Genomic DNA, 26,372 nt, shown 5'->3' with positions numbered 1-26,372 from the left:
TATCATTCACGCTCTATATGGTAATGTCTGGTATGCTAAGATTTCATCCAAAGTGACCTCCCTTCTCTACCCTGCAAACTTTCAAAAAAGGGAATTGCTATGAGGGTTGATGTGTAGAACTATCGGGCAAAAAGTGGAGAACCTGAGTCGAGATTAAAGAAGCCTTTAGGATTAATGAGGATGACCTCAATCAATTAATTTGAAGATTATCCATATAGGAGAGAGATATGGAAGGCTTTATTCAAATTAAGGGATGTATGAATCTCAGAGTAATAGTGTGGAAAAGGATGGATAGTCTCCTTCATGTCGCACACTTTAAAGTTATAGAGCCTCCCATCCATGTCAAACTAAATATAAGGTAAAACTTAAGCTGGGATAGGAGGCAATGAGAGCATAGGTTTACCCGCATATGGTCCAATATTATCCCTCATAAAGTCTCATGTATCATGTGGCTTATCTTACCCAAATCTCCATAAACTAATGAAAGGGCTCACTAAATAGGTATACGAAATGGACTTTATCCTAGATGTAAAAATTGTATGGAGACTATTCCTCACCTTTTCATCACATGTGTCAGGAAAAAGGAAGCTCTGCCAGTTGGTCAATTTGTGCATTGATCTAAGTCACACTAAAAAGTTGATGTGGAAGGAACTTTTAAGAGGAGAAGCTAATGGAATCTCCACTTGTCTTTGAAATGCAACTAGATCTACTTATTTATGGAATGTATGGAAGAGCATAAATATGTATGTTTTTCATAATAAACAGACTGGTCTTAGCAACTCTTTGGCTATGCAAATGAGGGGCTTTAGAAGAAAAAAGGAAAATCAAGCTATAGATATTGATGACTTGGAAACTAACCAAATGGCCAAGATAGAAATTGATTTGATCAACCTCACGAACGAAGCTAGTGAATCAAAGAAGGTGATTGAAGTAAAGAAAAAGGAAAGCATCTCTATCAGTGTTAGAGAGAATGAGCTATAAGCTAAAAATAGCCATAGTATTTATAATCTTTCGACCTTGTTTAGAGTTGAAGTTAAGCTTAATGTAATACCCCCCTCTTTTTCTTTAATATAATCTTCTAGTATTCTTAAAATGAAAGGTGCCACCTTATGAATTGCCACATCATCAATAGCCCTCACCCCCTCCCTTGATCAAGGATGGGCAGGTGGTGTCGTCAAAGACATGATAAAAAAAGTTTAATTAGTAAATTTACATGCACGCTACCGTTAAGTTTATTGAATTTTGTAGTTCTGACTAGTCACAATCTCCTACAATAACCTATCCTTATCTCTAAGAAGGCAATGTTTATTTTTGCAAGTGGGGTCCATTGTTTTATAGAAAGATCTAGACCTTCTAGAAGGGTAAATTTTGTAGGAAGATCTATTGGGAATTTGACCTTCTATAAGGGTAAAATTTTAAATTTATGCTTCAATATATGGGCTAATGCAATTGTTACCTTTTAGTGACATTTTATAGTTTTTCCAACAAACATAAATATAATACCATAGATTTCAAAATTAAACAAATAATTTTCATGCTATTGTACCTTAAAAAACAACTAAAATCATGATGTATGTGTTGAGAAACATGGGTCCTATGTGCAAGTGCAAGGCTATGGTGATTAGTGCTCATCTTATATTAATTTGGTAATTAAGCTAATATAAGGTGGCCTAACCATAAACATGATGATTAATTGCTAAACTAATTAAGCTTAGAATTAAGCACAATTCAGTAACAAGTTTGAGACTTGTACTCATAAAGAGGCTTGAGAGATTGCTTCATCTTCCATTGCTTGAAATGACCCCTTTTTATATGTCTGAGTACAACATTGGCTTTGCTAGCTCATGTGGGATAATTCCACCTTTGCTCATGTGGCTACTTGCTAGGCTTGTACTTCATTTGGACTGCTCGTACTCACTCCCTACCAACTCCTATGCTTAATGGCACCACATTTCTCAATACCCCCCCTTGGTGCCATTTTCTTAAGCTACTGCAAGGTTGTTAGATGCAAGGTTTACAAATACTTTACCCCCCCTTAATGTAGGTGGTATGCGGATTGACATTTGGACTTGGACGTGGGACATCTCCCCCCCTAGGTGCTTGATTAGCTACTCTCAGGTGGTCACGAGTGTTTACATTAGCATCACTTCCCTTCGGTGCTTTGTGGCTACTCTTAGGTGGTGAAGTGTGCTTACAAACAAATAGATTTGCCTACTCATTTGGTGGCTTACAACATATGAATTGATTAGGTTAGTGGTTGGTAGCTCTTTTGTTGTTCAATGCTGCTACTTGCTTGCTTGATGAAGATCCCTTGTTTGCGCTGACTCCATGCTTCATGTTGACGTCGTGTCCTTCTTCTTCTTTGTCATATTATTGGATGCTTCTTGGCTCTTGGTCTTTGTTCTTTGGCTTGAGTCTTGGCCTTTACCTACTTGTCCTTTGCTTATCTTCACTCATGTCCACCTTTTAGCGTTGTTTTCTTCATTGTGCCTTTGGTGTAGACTTTGTCTCTATTTCTTGTGTTCGATGCTTTTGCTTGTTGCTATGGTGCTTCCTTTGATGCTTTATGTGTGAGTGCCATGCTTTGTGATGTGATCACTCCATGCATTTTTGCTTTTAACATGATTAGGATAGTATTTACTGCATCTTTTCTTTGCTTTTGATGCTTATGCACATGTGTGTACCCATTTTTGTTGACCCAAGGATGCATCCCTTCCCCATGTAATTTCATAAGATGTAAAATACTTACCATTTGAGAAGGTCTTACCAACAATGAGCTTGTGTTTTGCTTCACTAGCAATGTTTAATCTCAAACAAGATTGGTAATGAATTATGAATTTTGAATTTTCATACAATGATTGATTTCAAGTTAATACAAATGAATTATGGGCTAAAAATACACTAAATGTAGTGAGGAAAAATGCTTAAATTGAGAAATGTAAATGCCTGAGATGGGTTTTGATGCAAGAGAGAGCTTCCCACACTAGATTCATACCCTAATTTTTTAATTTTGACATTAATTTGGGCCAATTTGTGTAATTTTTTTTCTTAATGATGGTGATTAAGGCTTAAAAATAGTGATTAACAAAAGCAAAACTTGGAGGATCAAATTGAGCATGTGTGTGCAAGCATTGAAGGGGCTTTTTGCACAAGCTTGTTCCCCTTGATAAGGATGTAGAGAAATCATCTCAAAATCCCTAAAACCAAGCGGATTTGCACCTTGTGCAGTAACTGGTTTTTTAATGCTCCTGCCTCGCGTAGTTGTTGAAATGCCTTGAGATTCAAGCTATGGGTTGCTTGTGTTATGGGTAATACATTCTTAAGAGGGTTTTCCCTAATTTGATGCACATATAGAGAATGGACAAGAAGACCAATCATGTTAAGTTCATCATTTTTTGGCTGTACAGTGAAAAACGGGAGCTTCCTTGAATGTGTGAGGTTGCCTAGATGAGCTTGGCTTGTGGCTAAAAGGGTTTGGGTAATGGTGCTATGAGAGAATGGATCTCAACGAGTTTGGGCCATAAGAAGAATGAAGGGATGAGGTTGTGATTAGTGAGGTTAATGATAGATTTAGTGTAAATGCATAAGTGATAAACTAATGTGCACCTAATGAAGAGGCTCAAGGGGCAAGAGAAGGCTCTCATACCATGTTGAGAAACATGGGTACTATGTGCAAGTGCATGGCTATGGTGATTAGTGCTAATCTTACATTAATATGGTTATTAAGTTAATCTAAGGTGGGTGACGCCTAAGCATAAACATGATGATTAATTGCTAAACTAATTAAACTTTGACTTAAGCACAATCAGGTTACAAGATTGAGACTTGTACTCATAAAGAATCTTGAGAGCTTGCTTTATCTTCCGTTGCTTGAAATGACCCCTTTTTATATGGGTGGATATAACATTGGCTTTGCTTCATCTTCCATTGCTTGAAATGACCCCTTTTTATATGGCTGGGTACAACATTGGCTTTGCTAGCTCATGTGGGATAATTCAACCTTTGCTCATGTGGCTGCTTGTTGCTAGGCTTGAACTTCATTTGGACTACTCATACTCACTCCGTACCAACTCATGTGCTCAATGGCACCACATTTCTCAACAATATGTATGTATGTATGTATACACACACACACACACACACAATGTGTATGTATGTGTATATAAATTAATCATACAAGTGTCCTTTCTATAAAGGCATGCTTCAATTACCCCCTTTCAATGTGAAGGGAAATTTCTTTTACTTGCCCTTCTTTAGCAAGGTTACACTTCACCCCCTTCTATGGCATGCTAAAGTCACTCTAGGAGGGCTTAGCAACCTTAAACAATTAACGTTGCTATGGCTGAACATGAGATGTCCCTATCTCCATCACCTTTGGAATCCATTTTTGAGGCTGATGTTGCCTTGAACCATTGAGTCGTTATTTGACTCCCCCAATCCTTGATGGAATAAAAAGGACTTGAGCTTAGGTCCTTTCCCTACTCCAAGGGAGCTTCTTGCATGCAATTAGCTCTCATCTTGTGGCTATGGATAATAGCCTATAGAGACATAGAGAGAGAGAGAGAGAGAGAGAGAGAGAGAGAGAGAGAGAGAGAGAGTTTCAAGCAATTCCCTCTACCTTTACTTTTTATAAAAAATTTATAGCATTGTTTGATTTGAAGACATGCTTTACTGTATAAATCAGAGGCAAAACACAAGAAAAATCATGGATGCCAAGTTTGAGTTTGTGCATGTTCCCATTTCCACAATTTTAAAAAGAAAGTAATGAAAATCCTACCATCCTTTTCGTAGGACCTGCACGATGTTGGAGAGTTTGGTGGGACTTGTACTCTATAAGAGCCTCAGTGTAGGCCAACTACAAGCATAAGAGGAGGTTGCAAGCTAATCATTTGAGGCACACATGCCTTGCTTTTCTTTTCATCCAAGTAGCCTCCATGCCCGTGCCTCTTTGCCCCATGCAATTGAAGCAGGTTTAGTGTGCATAAGAGTGGTGGAGTGGGTTGGGGAGGGGGGAAGAATTTTTACCCTGCATTGGAAGATGCCCGTAATTTGCTTGTGGATTTTGGTTGCTATCCAGGTGAGGAGCCATGAAAACTTGGGGTAGCACGCTCGTTTTCTCCTTGAAAGATCCCTATCCCCACTGCGCAACGAATTCAGGGGTGCTAGCAGCAGAAGTAGCACTTCTTGTGCGGGGCAGAGTCCCTCACTCGGGGCCTCGCCCACCACGGATATCCGGACAAGAGTCTAATCCCTCAGTTCTTCCAAAATTGAACCCGGAAAAACTCCCCTCGCTCGGAAAGCACGGGCGATTCCTCCAATATAATTTTACTCTAACGTAGTCAAAAGCCTTAACTAACTGAACTGATCTGACTGAACCCCTAAGTCACATAATCAGAGCAAGGAAAAGACTTGCACTTGGATAGAGACCAATGCTTTTTTCCTCATTGAGAGGCACAGCCGTTGATTCTTTTCATAGAACAATTTTTATCCGGGATTCACTTCATCTATCGTACCAACAGAATTGAGTCTCTTTTTTTTTAGGGATCCATCAATCCAGCCCCGTGGGTTAGCCAACTGTCCACCCACTATAGTGATGGGATCCAATTAAGAATTTGGTTAGGTTTTGTCCCGAGTACCAGGGAAAAGAGTTCCCTGGCCCCCTAGCCGGATATTAGTGCAAACTTAGAACTAGCCACACCACTTACACACCCAATATGAAATTGCCTTTTTCACAGATTCAGTTGTCTTTAATGAAACTATAGTATCACTGGTCATAAACTTCCAAAATATCTGGTTGAATCCTAATTTTCAATTTTCCTTTCATCGGTGTACCTATGGCATCATTGGAAACCAGAACGCTCACCACCTATCCACTCAGGGGCCTTTTAGATAGTTCCTAGCCCATCGTAACCGGTAATATTTTCACTTATAAAAATCAAAATGGAATCGCTGTTGAAGAACAACAAGATCGACCAACAGATCCATATAAAAGAACCATGGACTCATCCGCCGTTGAGGAGGACCAGCAAGGTCATCCATATAAAAGAACCATGGACTCATCCGTTGAGGAGGACCAGCAAGGTCAATCAACCAGATCCATACCCGAATTCAGAAAACAACTCTTACTCCTTGTTACAATATCTTCCACGATGCACGTGTGAGTATCTTTGGTGACCCAGAGCCCAAGCACCGTATGGTCAGCACATTCTAGGATCCTTTCCAGGTCACCTAGTGCTTCACTCATAGACTGCTTCCTTGGTCCCTCATCCATCATACCGGAAGCTCACCATTTAAATCGAACTGAGGCTGGTCAAGATCTCGGCGGACGACTTTGCTACATGAGACGTTCTCCATTGACTCTCCATCAGCTATTGCAACTTTATCATATTAGGTCTCCTCGACCTTATTCACAAGACAGTCAATATACTTCCCAGCATTCTTGACATAAAACAGTCATAAAACAGTCATTTAAAAACAGTCATTCTTGACATAAAACAGTCATTTAAAAACATGTCATAAATACAGTTTCTATAACGAACTCTCGTCTTTCCATATTGTTCCACATCAATCCTCATTTATTTCATTTGCATTCCCATTCTCATCACATCATAAATACAGTTTCTATAACGAACTCTCGTCTTTCCATATTGTTCCACATCAATCCTCATTTATTTCATTTGCATTCCCATTCTCATCACATCATAATCATTCACATCACATATCACATCTATCCTAATTTACATCACATCTCATTTATTCACATCCCGATTCACATCACATTCATTCACATCTCATTTATTCACATCTATCCTAATTTACATCACATCTCATTTATTCACATCCCGATTCACATCACATTCATTCACATCCCGATTCACATATCACATATCATTCATTCACATCACATCACATCTATTCAAGTCCATCACATTCATTTACATCACATCCATTTACATCCATCACATCTATTCACATCCATCACATCCATTTACATCCATCACATCACATTCATTCATATCCATCACATTCATTCATTCATATCCACCACATACATTCTCATAACCATCCCATCACATACATTCTATCCACATTAAATCACATCACTTCTATCCACATCATATCTCATTCATAAACATCCATCCCCAATCATTCACCTGTACGACTACCCACATCTATTCATACATTCATATCTATCACTTCACATCCATCCAATCGTTCACCTGTACGACTACCCACATCTATTCATACATTCATATCTATCACTTCACATCCACATATATTCATGTCACATCACATCTCTTTTCATCACATCACATTCTTTCACATACACATCCACATCACATTCTTTCACATACACATTCACATCCATTTTCATCACATACATTCATATCTATTCTTTCACATCCATTCTTCACATACACATTCACATCCATTATTTCACATACATCCACTCACATCCCATATCATTCATTTATATCCTGATTCACATGACATCACATTTCATCCATTCATTCACATCTATCTGATTCACATCACATATCACATCTATTCACCTCTATTCACATCACATCCAACCATCCATTCATTCACATGATTTGATTCACATCACATCTCATCACATCTATTCACCTTACATCTCATCATCTCTATTCACATCACATCCATCCATCCATTCATTCACATCTAATCTGATTCACATCACATCACATCTCATCACATCTACTATTCACCTCACATCACATCACCTCTATTCACATCACATCATCTCTATTTACATCACATCTATCCATCCATTCATTCACATCTATCTAATTCACATCACATAGCATCACATCTATTCACCTCACATCTCATCCCCTCTATTCACATCACATCCATCCATCCATCCATTCACATCTAATCTGATTCACATCACATCTCATCTCATCTATTCACCTCACATCACATCACCTCTATTCACATCACATCCGTCCATCCATCTAATTCACATTATCTCATCACATCTCATCACCTCTATTCACATCACATCCATCCCTCCATTCATTCACATCTATTTCATAGAATTTAAACATAGAATTTAAGAGAATTCTAATTTTGATATAAAGATTCTTTACGCATCTATTTATGCATAAAAATTAACTTCAGTGGGAATAACACTTAAAAAAAAATCCTTTTATGCATCTATTTATGCATAAAAATAAACTTTAATGCGAATAACACTTTTGAAATAAAAATAAATCCTTTATGCATCTTTCTATGCAAAAAATTAATTTTAATGAGAATAACACTTTTGAAATAAAAATAAATCCTTTATGCATCTTTCTATGCATAAAATCAATTTTAATGAGAATACTACTTTTTTAATATAAAATTTCCATTATGCATCTTTCTATACATAGAAGTTAAATTTAATGAAAATAACACTTTTATAATAAAACAATTTCCATTATGCATCTTTCTATGCATAGAAATCAATTTTAATAATTAATATCAGTGATATCCATGCATATTCATAGGTGAATATGTACATGGAGTAATTAGAATATTTCTTTTAGAATGCACAAACGGTGGGAATTACTCTTTTGAAAGAACATAAAAATAAACTTTCTTTTTCACAAAATTCTGGAAAATTTTACCATAACCTCCTTTGTATGGCTAACCATTTCTCATTTTTATCATTCTAATTTCAACTTAAATTAGATATATAGGGCTGTAATCTACTTAAATTAACCCAATCTAGATGTATAGGACTGTAATCTACTCAATTTTCAGAATTCAAGAGAGTAAACAATAAGAAAAGTTTAATTAATCATTTAACTAATCTTTCTAGGATTAAGAAAGACTGAATTGTAAAGAAGAGAAGGGGGTGGCCTTTTTCATCAAGGCAGAGCATTTGAAGCAACTGTATAACAAGTAAATCAAGAAAACCATAGATTTAAAATTAAAAAAGTAAGAAAATTTAACTTACATGGAGTTGTAAGCTTTCCTTTGGCTTGAGGGATTTAGGGTTCTACTCTTGTTTGAATCAAGAGTGGCCACCAATTACTTTGGAGAGAGGATTAGGCTAAAAACAATTGAATTATCAAGAAATTCAATGTAAATGGCTCAAGACAGAAGTAGAGTAACAGTGCATAAACACCATTAAGCTTTTACAAAGGGGAAGGCTTCTATTTATAGGAAAAAGTGAGCCTCTAACGAAGCAAACTGATTATAGAAATTTTCAGATCATTTTGGTCAATTTTTGACCATTTTTGGGTCACTTTAGCTTACTTTTTGGATCTAGTTAAAACAGGAGAGAGAAGAGATGAAAATATATCATTATTTTTGAGTTTAAAACTCCTCCACACATGTAAAATAGGCGCCTCCTTCATGAGGGGAGATCCCCACACTGAGGTGTCGAAAATGCATCATTTCCTCTAAATATCTCTTATTTAACTAATAAACCTTGTACTCAACTCTTCATCTTATGCGAGCACTTATACTCATTTTTTGGGGTTTTTTTAATTCTTCAATTTATCTCCTCCCTACATTTGGATTAATCTTATTGGTCCATGGGAACCTTAATTGGAGCATAATTCAATTTTTTTTGAAAATCTGGACCCTTAGGCTAAGGTCCTTTTTACCTATTTTTAATTAATTCCAATTGTACATTGGAAAGTCCTTTTTGAATTTCTGTTTCAGGAAAAATCATTTTAGACACTAGGAGGATTTTTATATCCAAAAATATCTCAATTTTGAATTACCTTCCTCTAGACATTTTTTCTCTCCAGGCCAAAACAAGGTAAAACAGGATCTTTCTTTTATTTCTGAGAGGGGAATAATTATAAGATCAGAAGGGGAGGTACTTACACCTGCACATCTCAAAAGATGGAGGGAGGAATCTTACATCCTACCCCACTTAAAAAACGCGAGATGTCCTGATCTTGCAAACTAGAGGACAATTCTTTCCCTTAAGATCCAACTGATTATGGGGTTCCATATAGTCTGGTCAACCCAACAGAATCCTGGGATAAAGATCCCTTATATAGAACTTATCATCAGATAACAATTCTTTCCCTTAAGATCCAACTGATTATGGGGTTCCATATAGTTTGGTCAACCCAACAGAATCCTGGGATAAAGATCCCTTATATAGAACTCATCATCAGATAACAATTCTTTCAGATCATAACATTCATATCTTTATCACAATAATGGTCCATTAAACCGAATTTTCCATCTGAACAGTTCTCCATGGGAATTTCAATTATACAGATTTTCAATTTGACATCCGTTAACTTGATCCACTGGGTCAAGTGTTAACAGTAGCAATCTGTCAGCACAATCAACTAATCTCATAGTGATTTGCTGAAGTCATTATCGTCATTCCAGTTATTACAAACATCATCACAGGAACTCGTTCCATTCATCCTCATTGTGGTTTTGCTCAGCTTATTGCTTTTCAACCAAAACTCAGGAATCATCATTTTTCAATCAGAATCCAATTCAACTCATCAATTCTCAACCAGAATTTTAAAATCATATCAACCACATTCGAATTCATCATCTGGATAGCATTTATGCTTATAATTTCAAGGTCTTAGATTTACTCGTATATACTGCCAGTAAAGAGCTGCAGTTATACCCTCGGTATATGTGGGTAGTCACGGTCCTTGGAATTTTAAGGTAAATATCATCATGTCTAGGCCTCAAGCAAGTCAGGGATTCTATACAATTGCGGTACTTTCATTTGAAGACCCAATTACCTATTTATGAATCTTCATTCTGAATATCAATTTGTATGAATTTCATCACACACTTACAACCTTTTACTGCTACATAAAATTTGGACATTTTTGGTTTCTCGGTTGTTCCTCTTTAGCCAATTGGCTCTGATACCAGCTGAAAGATCCCTGTCCCCACCGTGCAACGAATTCAGGGGGGAGCAGAAGTAGCACTTCTTGCGCGGGGCAGGGTCCCTCACTCGGGGCCTCGCCCACGGATATCCGGACAAGAGTCTAATCCCTCGGTTTTTCCAAAACTGAACCAAGAAAAACTCCCCTTGCTCGGAAAGCACGGGCGATTTCTCCAATATAATTTTACTCTAACGTAGTCAAAAGCCTTAACTAACTGAACTGATTTGACCGAACCTGTAAGTCACATAATCAGATCAAGGAAAAGACTTGCAAGCATTTGGATCATAGAGACCAACGCTTTTTTTCTCATTGCGAGGCACAGCCGTTGATTATTTTTCATAGAACAATTTTTATCCGGGATTTACTTCATCTATCGTACCAACAGAATTGAGTCCCTTTTTTTTTTAGGGATCCATCAGTCCAGCAACCCCATCCAGTCCCGTGGGTTAGCCAACTGCCCAACCACTGTAGTGATGAGATCCAATTAAGAATTTGGTTAGGTTTTGTCCCGGGTACCAAGGAAAAGAGTTCCCAGGCCCCCTAGCCGGATATTCATGCAAACTTAGAACTAGTCACACCACTTACACACCCAATATGAAATTGCCTTTTTCACAAATTCAGTTGTCTTTAAAACAATCTTTTTAATGAAACTATAGTATCACTGGCCATAAACTTCCAAAATATCCAATTGAATCCTAATTTCTAATTTTTCCTTCATCGGTGTACCTATGGCATCATTGGCATCCACTCAGGGGCCTTTTCGATAGTTCCTAGCCTGTAGTAATCGACAATATTTTTCCATAGCCCACAGTAACCGGCAATATTTTCACTTATAAAAATCAAAATGGAATCCCCGTTGAAGATCAGCAAGGTCAACCAACAGATCTATATAAAAGAACCATGAACTCATCCGTTGAGAACCAACAAGGTCAATCAACTAGAGCCATGCCCAAATTCAAAAAATAACTCTTACTCCTTGCTCCAATATCTTCCACGACGCACGTGTGGGTATCTTCGGTGATCCACTGCCCGAGTACGTATAGTCAGCACTCTCTAGGATCCTTCGTAGGTCACTTAGTGCTTCATTCATGGGCCACTTCCTTGGTCCCTCATCCACCGTACTGGGAAGCTCACCATTTAAATCAAACCGAGGCTCAGCCGACCTTGTTACGCGAGACGTCCTTCATTGACTCTCCGTTAGCTGTTGCAACTTTATCAGATTAGGTCTCCACGACCTTATTCACACAAGATGGTCAAAATGCTTCCCCAGCATTCTTGATATAAAATAGTCATTTAAAAACATGTCATAAATACAGTTTCTATAACGAACTCTCGTCTTTCCATATTGTTCCACATCAATCCTCATTTATTTCATCTACATTCCCATTCTCATCACATCATAATCATTCTCATCACATCATAATCATTCACATCACATATCACATTTATCCCAATTTACATCACATCTCATTCATTCGCATCCCGATTCACATCACATTCATTCACATCCCGATTCACATCACATCACATCTATTCACGTCCATCACATTCATTTACATCACAACCATTTACATCACATCACATCTATTCACGTCCATCACATTCATTTACATCACAACCATTTACATCCATCACATCTATTCATGTCCATCACATTCATTTACATCCATCACATCACATTCATTCATATCCATTACATTCATTCATTTATATCCACCATATACATTCTCATAACCATCCCATCACATACATTCATTTATATCCACCATATACATTCTCATAACCATCCCATCACATACATTCTATCCACATTATATCACATCACTTCTATCCACATCATATCTTATATCATATCTTATTCATACACATCCATCCAATCGTTCACTTGTACGACTGCCCACATCTATTCATACATTCGTATTTATCACTTCACATCCACATATATTCATGTCACATCACCTCTTTTTTTATCACATCACATTCTTTCACATACATATCCACATTCATTCTTCACATACACATCCATTCTTCACATCACCTCTTTTTTTATCACATCACATTCTTTCACATACATATCCACATTCATTCTTCACATACACATCCATTCTTCACATACTCATTCACATCCATTCTTCACATACACATTCACATCCATTTTCATCACATACATTCACATCTATTCTTTCACATACTCATTCACATCCATTCTTCACATACACATTCACATCCATTATTTTACATATATCCACTCATATCCCATATCCTTCATTTACATCCTGATTCACATGACATCACATCTCATCCATTCATTCATTCACATGACATCACATCTCATCCATTCATTCACATCTCATCCATCCATTCATTCACATCTTATCTATTCACCTCACATCTCATCACATCCTTCATTCACATCTCATCCATACACATTCACATCCATTATTTTACATATATCCACTCATATCCCATATCCTTCATTTACATCCTGATTCACATGACATCACATCTCATCCATTCATTCACATCTCATCCATCCATTCATTCACATCTTATCTATTCACCTCACATCTCATCACATCCTTTCACATGACATCACATCTCATCACCTCTATTCACATCACATCCATCCATCCATCCATTCACATCTAATCTGATTCACATCACATCCATCCATTCATTCACATCTAATCTGATTCACATCACATCTCATCACATCTATTCACCTCCATCCATCCATTCATTCACATCTAATCTGATTCACATCACATCTCATCACATCTATTCACCTCACATCACATCTCACATGTGATTCACATCACATCTCATCACATCTATTCACCTCACATCACATCACCTCTATTCACATCACATCCATTCATCCATTCATTCACATCTATCTCATTCACATCACATCTATTCACCTCACATCTCATCACCTCTATTCACATCACATCCATCCATCCATCCATTCACATCTAATCTGATTCACATCCATCCATCCATCCATTCACATCTAATCTGATTCACATCACATCTCATCACATCTATTCACCTCACATCACATCACCTCTATTCACCTCACATCACATCACCTCTATTCACATCTCATCACCTCTATTCACATCACATCACATCCATCCATCCATTCACATCTATCTAATTCGCATCACATCTCATCACATCTATTCACCTCACATCTCATCACCTCTATTCACATCACATCCATCCATCCATCCATTCACATCTATTTCATAGAATTTAAACATAGAATGTAAGAGAATTCTAATTTTGATATAAAGATTCTTTACGCATCTATTTATGCATAAAAATCAACTTCAGTGGGAATAACTCTTTTATAAAAATCCTTTTATGCATCTATTTATGCATAAAAATCAACTTTAATGAGAATAACACTTTTGAAATAAAAATAAATCCTTTATGCATCTTTCTATGCATAAAATCAATTTTAATGAGAATAACACTTTTGAAATAAAAATAAATCCTTTATGCATCTTTCTATGCATAAAATCAATTTTAATGAGAATAACACTTTTTTAACAAAAAATTTCCATTATGCATCTTTCTATGCATAGAAACTAAATTTAATAAAAATAAAACTTTTATAATAAAACAATTTCCATTATACATCTTTCTATGCATAGAAATCAATTTTAATAATTAATATCAGTGATATCCATGCATATTCATAGGTGAATATGTACATGGAGTAATTAGAATATTTCCTTTAGAATGCACAAACGGTAGGAATTACTCTTTTGGAATAACATAAAAACAAACTTTCTTTTCCATAAAATTATGGAAAATTTTGCCATAACCTCCTTTGTATGGCTGACCATTTCTCATTTTTATCATTCTAATTTCAACTTAAATTAACCCAATCTAGATGTATAGGACTGTAATCTACTCAATTTTCAGAATTCAAGAGAGTAAACAATAAGAAAAGTTTAATTAATCATTTAACTAATATTTCTAGGATTAAGAAAGGCTGAATCGCAAAAGAAGAGAAGGGGGTGGCCTTTTTCATCAAGACATAGTATTTGAATTTAATTCAAGTAACTGTAAAACAAGTAAATCAAGAAAACCATAGATTTAAAATTAAAAAAGTAAGAAAATTTAGCTTACATGGAGTTGTAAGCTTTTCTTTGGCTTGAGGGATTGAGGGTTCTACTCTTGTTTGAATCAAAAGTGGCCACCAATTACTTTGGAGAGGATTAGGCCAAAAACAATTGAATTATCAAGAAATTCAATGTAAATGGCTCAGGGCAGGAGTAGAGTAACAGTGCATAAACACCATTAAGCTTTTACAAAGGGGGAGGCTTTTATTTATAGGAAAAAGTGAGCCTCTAACCAAGCAAACTGATTCTAGAATTTTTCAGATCAGTTTGGTCAATTTTTGACCATTTTTGGGTCAGTTTAGCTTACTTTTTGGATCTAGTTGAAACAAGAGAGAGGAGAGATGAAAATATCTCATTATTTTTGAGTTTAAAACTCCTCCACACATGTGAAATAGGTGCCTCCTTCATGAGGGGAGATCCCCACACTAAGATGTCAAAAATGCATCATTTCCTCTAAATATCTCTTAATTTTTAGCATAATTTAAAAATTTCTGAAAATATGGACCCTTAGACTAAGGTTCTTTATACCTATTTTTAATTAATTCCAATTGCACATTGGAAAGTTCTTTTTGAATTTCTGTTTCAGGGAAAATCATTTTAGACACTAGGAGGATTTTTATATCCAAAAATATCTCAATTTTGAATTACCTCCCTTTAGACATTTTTTCTCTCCAGGCCAAAACAGGATCTTTCTTTTATTTCTGAGAGGGGAATAATTATAAGATCGGAAGGGAGGTAATTCAAAAATATCTCAATTTTGAATTACCTCCCTTTAGACATTTTTTCTCTCCAGGCCAAAACAGGATCTTTCTTTTATTTCTGAGAGGGGAATAATTATAAGATCGGAAGGGGAGGTACTTACACCTGCACACCTCAAAATCTGGAGGGAAGAATCTTACACTCCTTTTGTACTAGCATGCTGGTTAGTGTGGAGCTCTTATTTAAGTACTGCCCAGGGTTTGAGAAAAGATTTATCTTGGAGCCTGCTCAACTTTTTTAAAATTCCGCCTCCTCTTGGGAGGAGAAGGTCATGTGAAACATGTAGAGACCATCTTCAAGCCTACCACATTTCGCCAGGGTAATGACCAGGTACTTAGCAAGAGAGGTGCTGGATTTTGACCACTGTAAGGCGAAGGGGGCCTTCAATTTTTTGGCCTTGGTGAAGGCCCTCTTCAAAAAACAGTAGAGGAAATTATGAAGAAAATGCTTGTTCGGAATTGCCTTTTTCCGTACAAACCATGGTGAGAAGGAATCATGTCAGCTTGACTCAAAAATGTTTCTCGAACCCTGTTCTCCACCCAATAGAGGGGGTGTTAACTTGCCCGGAGGCGCCCCACTCGCTCTAATCGACCTTGTGACAAAAAATGTGAGAATCTGGCACGTACTTAAAAAAACTAATTGTTTATTTATATTTGGAAAAAATCAGTTGAAACTTGGGGGGCCCATCTCATGCGTAGTACTTTGGTTACTGGTACTAGGTAAGGGCCAACTTCCAAGGCATCCATGCTTCAGAGATTGTGATCCGACAGCAGAATGTGTGGTGCAAATTTCTAAATTGTACAAAATAAAAGAAGATTCAAGAAACCCAGAAATTCTCTGGCCATAGATTTTTCTCAGCAGGACACGTTGCAGGCAACCACTCTCAACTTGCGTTGCTTCTGGCTCAGGACTCTCTTCTGTATCTCTCATCTCTTTTGTCAGGGTTTCATTTCAACCTCTGCTACACGCCTTCTCTGTCAGATTATGGTGCTTTGATGTTAGATTTTGGGTTTGTGTTTGAGTAATCCTGTGAATTAGGGTCCGCTGAACCTCTGATTTTAGGCTACGATTATGAGGGTTTGAGTGAACATCGCTCCTCTTCATTGCTTGCTCTCTTTGCCAGCATTAGATGGAGATATTTGCTTGATCTTATTTTGCGTAAGTTTTTGAGTCTCTGTGAATTAGGGTTAGCTCCCATATCTGGTTGAAGGTCCCCAAGTCCATAGAGCTTCCATTTTCCTTTGCTGATTGTCTTCTTTTCAGCAGGTTTAAGAACTCTTATCTGCCCACCTATTGCTGGGGGCAGAAGCTTTCGGCTATGGCGCACTGCTTTTCAACGCCTCGCATTGTAGTTGATCACTTCCACATAGATCGCTCGGGGTCATCTTTTCTTCATCCCTTGCGTTTTTCTGCCAAATTTCCATACAGCAGTTCAAGTTTCCCGGGTTTCCGGAAGAAATGTGTGGTTCAGAATGGATTGCCAAATAGTGCAGAATCTCTATACAATGGGTATGTCGATCATTTAGCACCAGATGGTGTTTTTTTTTTCTTTTTTCTTTTTTCGGTTTTGTCACTTGTGATTAAGTAAATCAGATTCCAATTGCTTCATAACTTGGCTAAGGTCAGGTCTAGATGATCCTTGTAATTAGCTTAATCAGGCTCTAATTACTTTATAATTTGGCTACAGATTGGGTGTAGACGCCCAAGAAAGCATGATTAAGCTTTATGATCTTCTTCTTCAAGGGGCAAGTCAGCTTCCTGTTCCCTCACAAGAAGCTGTAAGCTTTTGATCCTTTGTTTGTTTCCAACTGATCTTTTGGTTCAGCCATTTGTGATCTTGTCTCTGCCGTGCAGACAAGTTGGTGGTGGGCCATTGTCGCGCCGGCAGTGCTATCCTATCTATTTGTGACTCCGGGAACTGTCGCTGGCCTGACAGACTTCGTCTACGCACCCATTCATGCACATTCCTTCAGGTGAGTGTCATTTTAGGTGATGAAAACATCCTTGGTGATCTGAGGTCATGATCATAGTTGCATGAAAACAGTGTTTTCATAATGAAAACTAGTTTTTAACGTTTGCATAGGTGTTACCTTCTTGCGTATTGCCGTTGTTAACGTATTGATCATATTATACACAAAATGACCTACAATTCTGCAATTTATTATTGATTCACTGTATTGCATTGGTTTCTTCATGATGATGATGTGGCATATTGATCCGTTCAAGCGTTTTGATAACTATGGTCATGATAGAAAGTTACTGCATTTGGATCCCCTCTTTTACATGCGTCTCTTTTAAATTATTGTGTCTATTTTTTGATATCATATATGAAGCATGTGACATCATCATCTTGTAGAGCGCTACATTTTTGCCTTTTACAGCATCTTCATCTGAGTCCTCAAAGGGTGCAATAGGAAACACTCACATTATTATCGGTAGAACTGCCTGTTTGGTAAGATTCTGTTGTCCACAATCAAGAGATGAAACCTTTTCTTAGCATCAACAAAAAGATATATGAATATTTTTTTGTGAATTGTCCGCGAAAAACCAAGTCAGTCATGGAGTAGGAAATCCACCCACGGCCTCTGGAACAAGGCGGGAAGCTGAGCCTGTTCAGTTATCATGCCTGATTGTTCTTGCAATATGATTGTAGCACCAATGTCAATGATGTCAGAGCTTCAAATCCCCAGGTTGAATCTATAGCATGTATTTTTATCTGATTGGCCCATAACTATGGAATTTGTAGTTGGGGGAACTTGGGGGAATGATGGTGGTGGCGAAACTCTTCACCACCAGTGTACAGGCTCTTGGACAATCTTAGTACACAATTTAAACCTTCCAATCTTAAAAAAAACAATCAAGTCACACCTGTTTTGAGTACGTGTTTGGGAGGCTAGAGTTAAATCGTAAGGCTGGTTCTGCAGCATGACATGATTAGTAGTGCATTTGAAGCTTTCTGAGCTATCAGAGAAGAATTGTTGTCATAGTTGCATCAACACGGCTTTCGTAATGGAAATCCTACATATTTAATTGTAAATGTGTGTGTCCTAGCAGTGTAGTTGATTTGGAGTCCAGTTGGTAAGGGTTTTTGCTTTCAGGTGAGTGTCTGGGTTTAGTGCCTGCTGGCCGCAGTTGTAGATGCAATGTTGCCTAAAACCAAAATGTAACTCACTCAATCAAAATATTTTAAATAAGTGTGTGTGTGTCTTTTTGAGAGAGAGAGAGAGAGAGAGAGAGAGAGAGAGAGAGAGATAGAGAGAGAGATTAACATCTTCAAAAGACCCAAGGGGCTATGAGACCAAAGAGTAATACAATAGCTGAAAATACTGAGCCATGGAAAAATTGAAAACTGAAAAAGAAACTAGCTACCTATACTATGACATGTGTCGATGAAATGGTAGTACAAGTAGTCATGTAGCCAATACAAGGTGCCAGCATAGTGGGGCGGGAGGAGTGCATGCCTCGTCCAATAATAAGATCATCCTTCTTGCCACATGACATGTTTGATGGGCTGCTGCCCATATCTGTTCAGCCAGCTCCTGAGCATGTTATGCCTCCGGAAACACAGGAAACAAGACCCCTGGAACAGCCATTGGAAGAGCCTCCTTCTCTTTAAGATCTAGAGGAAGCTGTTAGAGAGGAGTAAACATGTCATGTGCATGTCTGCCCATGGACAAATCCTAGAGCTAATCCTAAAAGGGCAACCAGAAAAACAGAGTAGAACTAGGAAGTTATGAACATGAGGTGCAGTTTTGGCCAAGGGGCAGGACATGAGAGAAGAGAAGGCTTTGTCGGCTGCGTTGGTTGCTGTCGGGAGCAGGGAACTGTGTCGGCTGCAAGAAGACCAGGCGGTGCAGCCAATGATGGTGATTATGCCCAGTCGGCTGGCCGACCAGCAGTCGGCTAGCACTGCTGGTTGGCCAGCACTTTGTTTGTTCAAGGGCCTATAAATAGGCATGTATGCCCACTATGAGAATCATTCAACTCCTTTGAGTTGGGTCCTTAGAGTAGGATAGATTTTGGTGTCTATCACCTTTTGTATGAAGGCAGCCTATGGCTGTAGAGTTAGGTACCTTTTTGTACCATATGAATATACTGAATTTCCAGCATCTCTCTCTCTCTCTCTCTCTCTCTCTACTCTTCCTTCTGTCTGCGTTTTTGCATCAACATGTTCTCAGTAGTGTTTAGGGCTGAAAGAAGACCCCAAGAGCTTCCACGTGTTACATTGGTATCAGAGCAGCAGGCTCAGCAAAGCAAACACTGAATTAGTTCCATATGATGGCATACAGGTCCAAGGTACAGGAAAGTACACGGATACGAAGCCCAAGGCAAGGAACACAGAATCGGGAAGAGCTCCTAGGAGGTTTGTTGGTGGTGTTCCACAAAGCCAGAGGGGATGGTAGTCCTGTGAGCTAGATAGGTTCTCGGGCAACGGTCCCAAGGGAGGATTATCCTCCAAGGGGTGATGTGAGAGTGCCAGACTCATTTCTCAGGAATGAAGACCAAGACAATGTTCGGAGTTAGGGCAGGAATGGATTGTGGACTAGATGGAACAGATGCATAGATCTTAATCTGAGACAGTGGTTTTGGAGACCGGGCTGGGTTTTCAGAGAAAACGGTTGCCAGAGTTGGATGGATGACAGAGGGACTCCGGGAAAAGAGTGGGATGATGACAGTCATCCAAGAACTGGTTGGAATCCCGTCATCAAGTTTAGCAGAGGGGGATGCCATGTGCATGTCTGTCCATGGACAAATCCTAGAGCTAATCCTAAAAGGGCAACCAAAAAAACAGAGTAGAACTAGGAAGTTATGAGCATGAGGTGCAGTTTTGGCCAAGGGGCAGGACATGGAAGAGAAGAAGGATTTGTCGGCTGCGTTGGTTGCTGTCGAGAGCAGGGAACTGTGTCAGCTGCAAGAAGACCAGGCGGCGCAGTCAATGATGGTGATTATGCCCAGTCGGCTGGCCGACCAGCAGTCGGCCAGCACTTCGTTTGTTCAAGGGCCTATAAATAGGTATGTATGCTCATTGTGAGAATCATTCAACTCCTTTGAGTTGGGTCCTTAGAGTAGGACAGATTTTGGTGTATTCCACCTTTTATGTAAGGCAGCCTATGGCTGTAGATTAGGGTACCTTTTTGTACCATATGAATATACTGAATTTCCAGCATCTCTCTCTCTCTCTACTCGCCCTTCTGTCTGCGTTTTTGCATCAGCATGTTCTCAGTAGTGTTTAGGGCTGAAAGAAGACCCCTAGAGCTTCCGCGTGCTACAAAACAGCCATCAAAGAAGCTGAAACTGTGCCAAGATGGTTGTTGAAGACTGACAATAAGCTTTCTGCTTTCCTTATATGGGTGGAACACAGGCTGGTTCTAGCCATGCTTTGATTTCTCAACATGCTAATTTTGCATGTATGAGTAGTCTCTTTGATGCAAAAGAACTTGCTTGTTTTGAAGAAGCAAGAGTGAATGAACAATGGATGCAAGCCATGCATGACGAGATTTCTTCTATTCAGAAGAATAACACATGGAATTTGGTGGACTTGCCTGCTAGGAAGAATGTAATCTGGAAGAAGTAGGTATACAAAGTCAAGAGAAAGTTTGATTGTACCATTGAAAGGTACAGGCCCCAGATTTGCAGCCAAAGTTATTCATGGCAAAAGGGAATCGCCTATGATGAGACCTTTGCTCCCTCGTCCAGGATGACCATTATACGTTTAGTGATAGCATTGGCTGCACATATAGGTTAGTGTTTCTCAATGGGGATTTGCAAGTGGTGTATGTAAATCAGCCCATTGGTTTTGTTGTGCTTAGCGAAGAGCACAAAGCGTGCAGATTAAAGAAGGCATTGTATGTTTTAAAGCAAGCCCCTCAAGCTTGATACGACAAAACATGCTTACCTTGTGAGCTAGGGTTTTCAGAACAGTCGGACTAAGAGCACACCCTACGCCAAGAAAGAGGGTGCTGACGTTCTTATCGTCATTTTGTATGTTGATGACATGCTTCTGTACAGGGACACAAGAAGTGAAAATTTCAGCCTTCAAGGCTGAATTGAAGTCTTCTTTTGACATGCTAGATTTGGGGCCTTTGCACTGGCCAAGTAAAAAGCAGCCAACTGTCGCTACCTTGTTGTGTGAAGCTAAGTACATAGCAACTTTCACTGTGGCATTTGAATGTATTTGGCTCAGACAGCTTATGATACTTGTGTGTGAGTCAACATATTGTGACTCTCGTCCTTTTTTGATAGTCAGAGTTCTATGGTTATAGCATGAAATCCAGTTTTTCATGCTAGAACCCAAGCACATAGAGGTTTACTACCACTCTGTGAGAGAGAGGTTACATGAAGGAGAGCGTAGTGTGGTGTACTGTATTTTGAAGTTTGATCTGTTGCTTCTACAGTTGTACATATCACATTATTTGTGACACACTACAAGTATAAAGGGAACAACTGGGCATTAGATATCAACTGACAAGCAGAGTCGGATAGTGCAGGTGACACGTGGCACTGCCGCATGGTAGGGATGACATGGTGGGAGTGACATGGGTAGCCAAATCCCTTAGTGTTGGACTTCACATAGTGTCTCTCTCTAGGTGAAGTGCTAATTAGGAGTGTATAGTAGTAGGTCACAGGGCTGTGATTTGATGTCTTCATTCTCGGCCACATCTTGAAGTAGTTGTGTTACTTCTTTCTTGTACATCATACAGATTAGTAGTTTAGGACTCATGTGTGTTTTATGTGTGGTTCGGCCGCACTCTCCTTTCTATTTTTGGAAAATCGTAGCACATAGGCACAAGTGTTCTACAATTGGTATCAAAGCTTAGGGAACCTTCGAATATTTTTTTTTCTGGCACCCATTTGCATTGACTTCTTGGATAGGATAGAGTACTTAGATTCCAAGACCGCACAAGTTCGGGTTTGGGGAAAGTTTCTTCATTGCACCTGGATTAATTGGGCTATATTGTGCTTCCTTGCCCCATCAAACCCTTACCTCATGCCACAAGGTTGAAATCCCTCACCTAGTCCTTGATCACTTGATATTTGTCATGGATTCACAACTCACTGATTTGTTGCTTAGCGTGAAGGCATCCATGGTGTCATGTGCATGACATGTACCTGCTAATCTTTGATAGGCAGCAGATAAACATAGTAGCTAAGTCATGAGCAGGACACGGGGGAATCCCAAGAAGAGCACTCTAAGGATGTAGGACCTGGCCGACAGGGCATTGAAGGGCTTATTGGACTAGTCGACAGCGGGCATATTATTATGTGTATTTTCTGTTGGCCGACAGCTGTTAGGCTCAGCAAGGCTAAACACTGATGGTGTAGGTTGGTTTGTGGTGTTCCACAAGACCCAAGGGGAATGGCAGTCTTGTGAGTCGGATGCCACTTGGGGCATACCAAGAAAGGCTTTCAGGCAACGGTTCCAAGGGAGGGTGATCCTCCAAGGGGTGGAGTGAGAGTGCTAGACTCAATACTCAGGAAAAGAAGACCAAGGATAGTGTTTAGGGACAGGGCAAGAAGGCAAGGTGACAAAGTGGAACATATGCACAGATCTTCATCAGATTTGGAGTAGAATTGGAGATTGGGCAGGGTTGTTAGTGAAAAAGTTGTGAGGAAGGGAAGGATGACAAGCTTGGAAGTCCATGAGGAGACAAGGGGACGATGACAGTCATCCAGGGTCAGAAGTTGGAATCCCGTCATCAAGTTTAGCAAAAGGGGATGTCATGTGCATGACATGTACCTGCTAATCTCTTTGCTAATTCTGATAGGTAGCAGATAAACAGAGTAGCTTGGGCATGAGCAAGGCACACGGGAATCCCAAGAAGAGCATTCTGAGAATGCAGGATCTGGCCGACTGGGCATTGAAGGGGCTTATTGGACTGGTCGGCAGTAGGCATATTACTGTGTGTATTTTCTCATGTCCGAGAGCAGTCGGCTAGCCTATAGTGGGGTCCCACAGCCTATAAATATGCTCAGCCAAGATTCATTAGACTCATTCAGTTCCTTTGGGAATTGAGTCATAGATTAGGTCTTTCAATCTTTTATGGGGTAGCCTAAGGCTTGCCAAGAATGTTAAAAACTTTTTGTACTATATATATATATATATATATATATATATATATATATATATATATTTTCAGAAAGGAGACTTCTATTAAGTATGAAAAAATTTTACAAAATGGAGATTTCACACCAAGTAAGGTGGAGATCTCAACCAATCAGGAGCCCTGTGCTGCCAATAGGGTCCCGAATGAGAGGACGTGAAAAAGATACCAATGTCACACTCTCTCATAAATTGGCCACGCTTCCTCTCTGCAAGATCCCTGGATTCTAGCCTAGGTAGCCATGATGGTGTGAATAATATCACTCCAAATCCTGCAAAGACACTGAGAAACAAGAACGGGAGTACCCTCAATGGCCTCGGTGCATCTAGCCTTCCAGATATTCCAGGCTGAGATGCTAGCAATAATCTCCCAAGAGCTGTCTAACCTTTGTGCCGGAGGGACAAAGTGTGAAAGTGGCAAATCCTGAAAACAACACTACCGAGCAACTCCTTGCCTAACCATAATGGCCAAGCTCATGTCAGTCCCCTCGAATCTCAGCTGAGGTCCAGACTGTGTCAACCAAATGATAGAACCAAAAGAAATGATAGCATCCCTCTTAATCCTACCAAACCTATGTGCCGGAGGAACAAAGTGTGAAAGTGGCAAATCCTGAAAACAACACTACCGAGCAACTCCTTGCCTAACCATAATGCTCGAATCTCAGCTGAGGCCTAGACTGTGTCAACCAAATGATAGAACCAAAAGAAATGATAGCATCCCTCTTAATTCTACCAAGGAGGTGTGCAATCGCAGACCAAACCCTCTGTGCTTCCGTGCATTCCCATAAACAATGGTAAATTGACTCCGAAACTCCTGCACATCTAGGGCATGCTGGGCAAGCACCAGTAACAGACCTCCACTGATTGGTGGCCAGACCACCATGAAGAGAAACCCAGATAAAGGAGGAAATCTGTGGCTTCCTATAAGAATGCCACAATCTCCGTCAAAAAACCCTCTGAATGTTAGTCGAAATGCCGTAAGATTCCCAATGGGGTCTAAGAGTAGGGACACTCTGAATGTGTCCCAAGATAAGATGTCTGGCATTCCGCACCGTATAACTGAAAAAAGGCATGCTTTTCAAAGGGTTACAAGCATCCTTCCACTCCCACTCACCGGGGTCCCGATGCAAATGTCTTCTGATAGGGTAGCCACCATACAACCAAAGGCTAACACTCTCTGTGATCATCCCCGGGGGGGGGGGGGGGGGGGGGGGAGGGGGGGTCAACAAAGACGTGCTTCCCAAACTTGCCAACAACTCTGACTGGACGAATCGGGGGGCCCTCAATAAGGTCCTGCACGTCACATCTCTCCAGCTGCCATCCATCCTAGCTGCCATCCATCCTGTACAGAAAAAAAGACCGGTACATCATCCTCCCTAGGCAAGGGAAGACCCATAACGTGAAGAGGAACACTGTCCCAGAAAAAACCCCAAACCAAGAATGATGACGGCCTTCCAAGAAAGATCCAGTAATCTAGTGGTTGGGAATGGCTGCATCAATCTGTGCAATCCTCCGGCTAGAGCCTCTCAAATGCTGTGTGAAATCCAATCTCTGTACCTCGGTGAGGCTCTGAAACCTCTTCCAAGCCAGCACTGTGGGGCATAGGGTCTCCCAACTAGCCCAAAGAATATGCATAGCTGCCCCAAGAGGCCTACCATGCACATCTAAGATCAAATCATTCCACACAATGGGTTGCCAGTTAACTTCCTCTGCTGAATGGGGGGGGATGTGTACCAAAAAACTCCTCAGGCAGTCCCAGGCCCGTAGGAGGGATCTAACCAGGGGGGACGAAGGGGAGTAGTGTACTGCATCCGAAAAAATAAAGCGTGAGATGAGAATCCAGTCACCTCCGCGAACAGGGACACACTTCGCGATCTGCTGCATGAGAAAGTCCTTCCACGGCTCAGTGCCTGGAAGAAAGCCCCTAACAACCAGCTTACAAAGCAAAGCCTTACATTGCACCTCAGGGTCAATGATATTCAATCCCCCTTCCTGCTTAGGCCTGATAATGGTTTCCCAAGCAACTCTAGCCCTGGTGTGTGCATTTCCATCAAGCCCTGACCAAAGAAAGTTTCGAATAAGGCGACGAAGCTGGCCAATGCAGCCCTTATGAAAAATCCAGCATGAAGCGATAAACCAAGTTGTGGCTAGCAAAACTTGCTAACCACCAAAGCTCTAGAGGCCAAGTTGAGCTTCCTCCTAATCCAGTGATGAAGTTTGCTTTTAATGCTTAAGAGCACTGGGGCAAAGTGTTGTGCAGGGGAGATGTCGACACCCACCTGACAACCAAGGTATGTGGCAGAGCATCCTCTCTCAATCCAAGTAAAACCAACATCTGTACCCCAATCTGCAAGAGGAGAATCACTGATCCAAAAACCAACTGACTGATGCCAACTGATAGTAGCTCCTGCTGCCAAACAAAAGGCCTCCAAGGCTGCCCGGAAAGAACATAAACAAGCATGTGAAGCCTCAAGAAACAAC

At 39.7% G+C, this 26,372-nt stretch overlaps 1 protein-coding gene across 4 annotated transcripts in view; it reads left to right on the top strand.

Annotated features, from left to right (window-relative positions):
- Window positions 1–16,465: 16,465 nt before the first annotated feature.
- LOC147621944 (uncharacterized) overlaps window positions 16,466–26,372 on the top strand; it is a 47,675-nt gene continuing 37,768 nt past the window's right edge. The window contains exons 1-4 of one of the 4 annotated variants that reach the window (XM_086822958.1): window positions 16,466–16,948; window positions 17,057–17,299; window positions 17,478–17,568; window positions 17,645–17,763. In XM_086822958.1, coding sequence (XP_086679084.1) covers window positions 17,109–17,299; window positions 17,478–17,568; window positions 17,645–17,763 — 401 coding nt within the window. In that variant the 5' untranslated portion in view covers window positions 16,466–16,948; window positions 17,057–17,108. Of the gene's footprint in view, window positions 16,949–17,053; window positions 17,300–17,477; window positions 17,569–17,644; window positions 17,764–26,372 lie in introns of all 4 variants that reach the window. The other 3 variants (XM_086822957.1, XM_086822960.1, XM_086822959.1) reach the window with 3 other exon arrangements.

This window comes from Cibotium barometz, chromosome 29, assembly GCF_041138505.1.
Source record: "Cibotium barometz isolate CiBa-2024 chromosome 29, ASM4113850v1, whole genome shotgun sequence".
NCBI classification, from domain to species: Eukaryota; Viridiplantae; Streptophyta; class Polypodiopsida; order Cyatheales; family Cibotiaceae; genus Cibotium; species Cibotium barometz.
The sequence above is the reverse complement of the archived record's forward strand: the minus strand, read 5'-3'. Positions and strand labels throughout refer to the sequence as shown.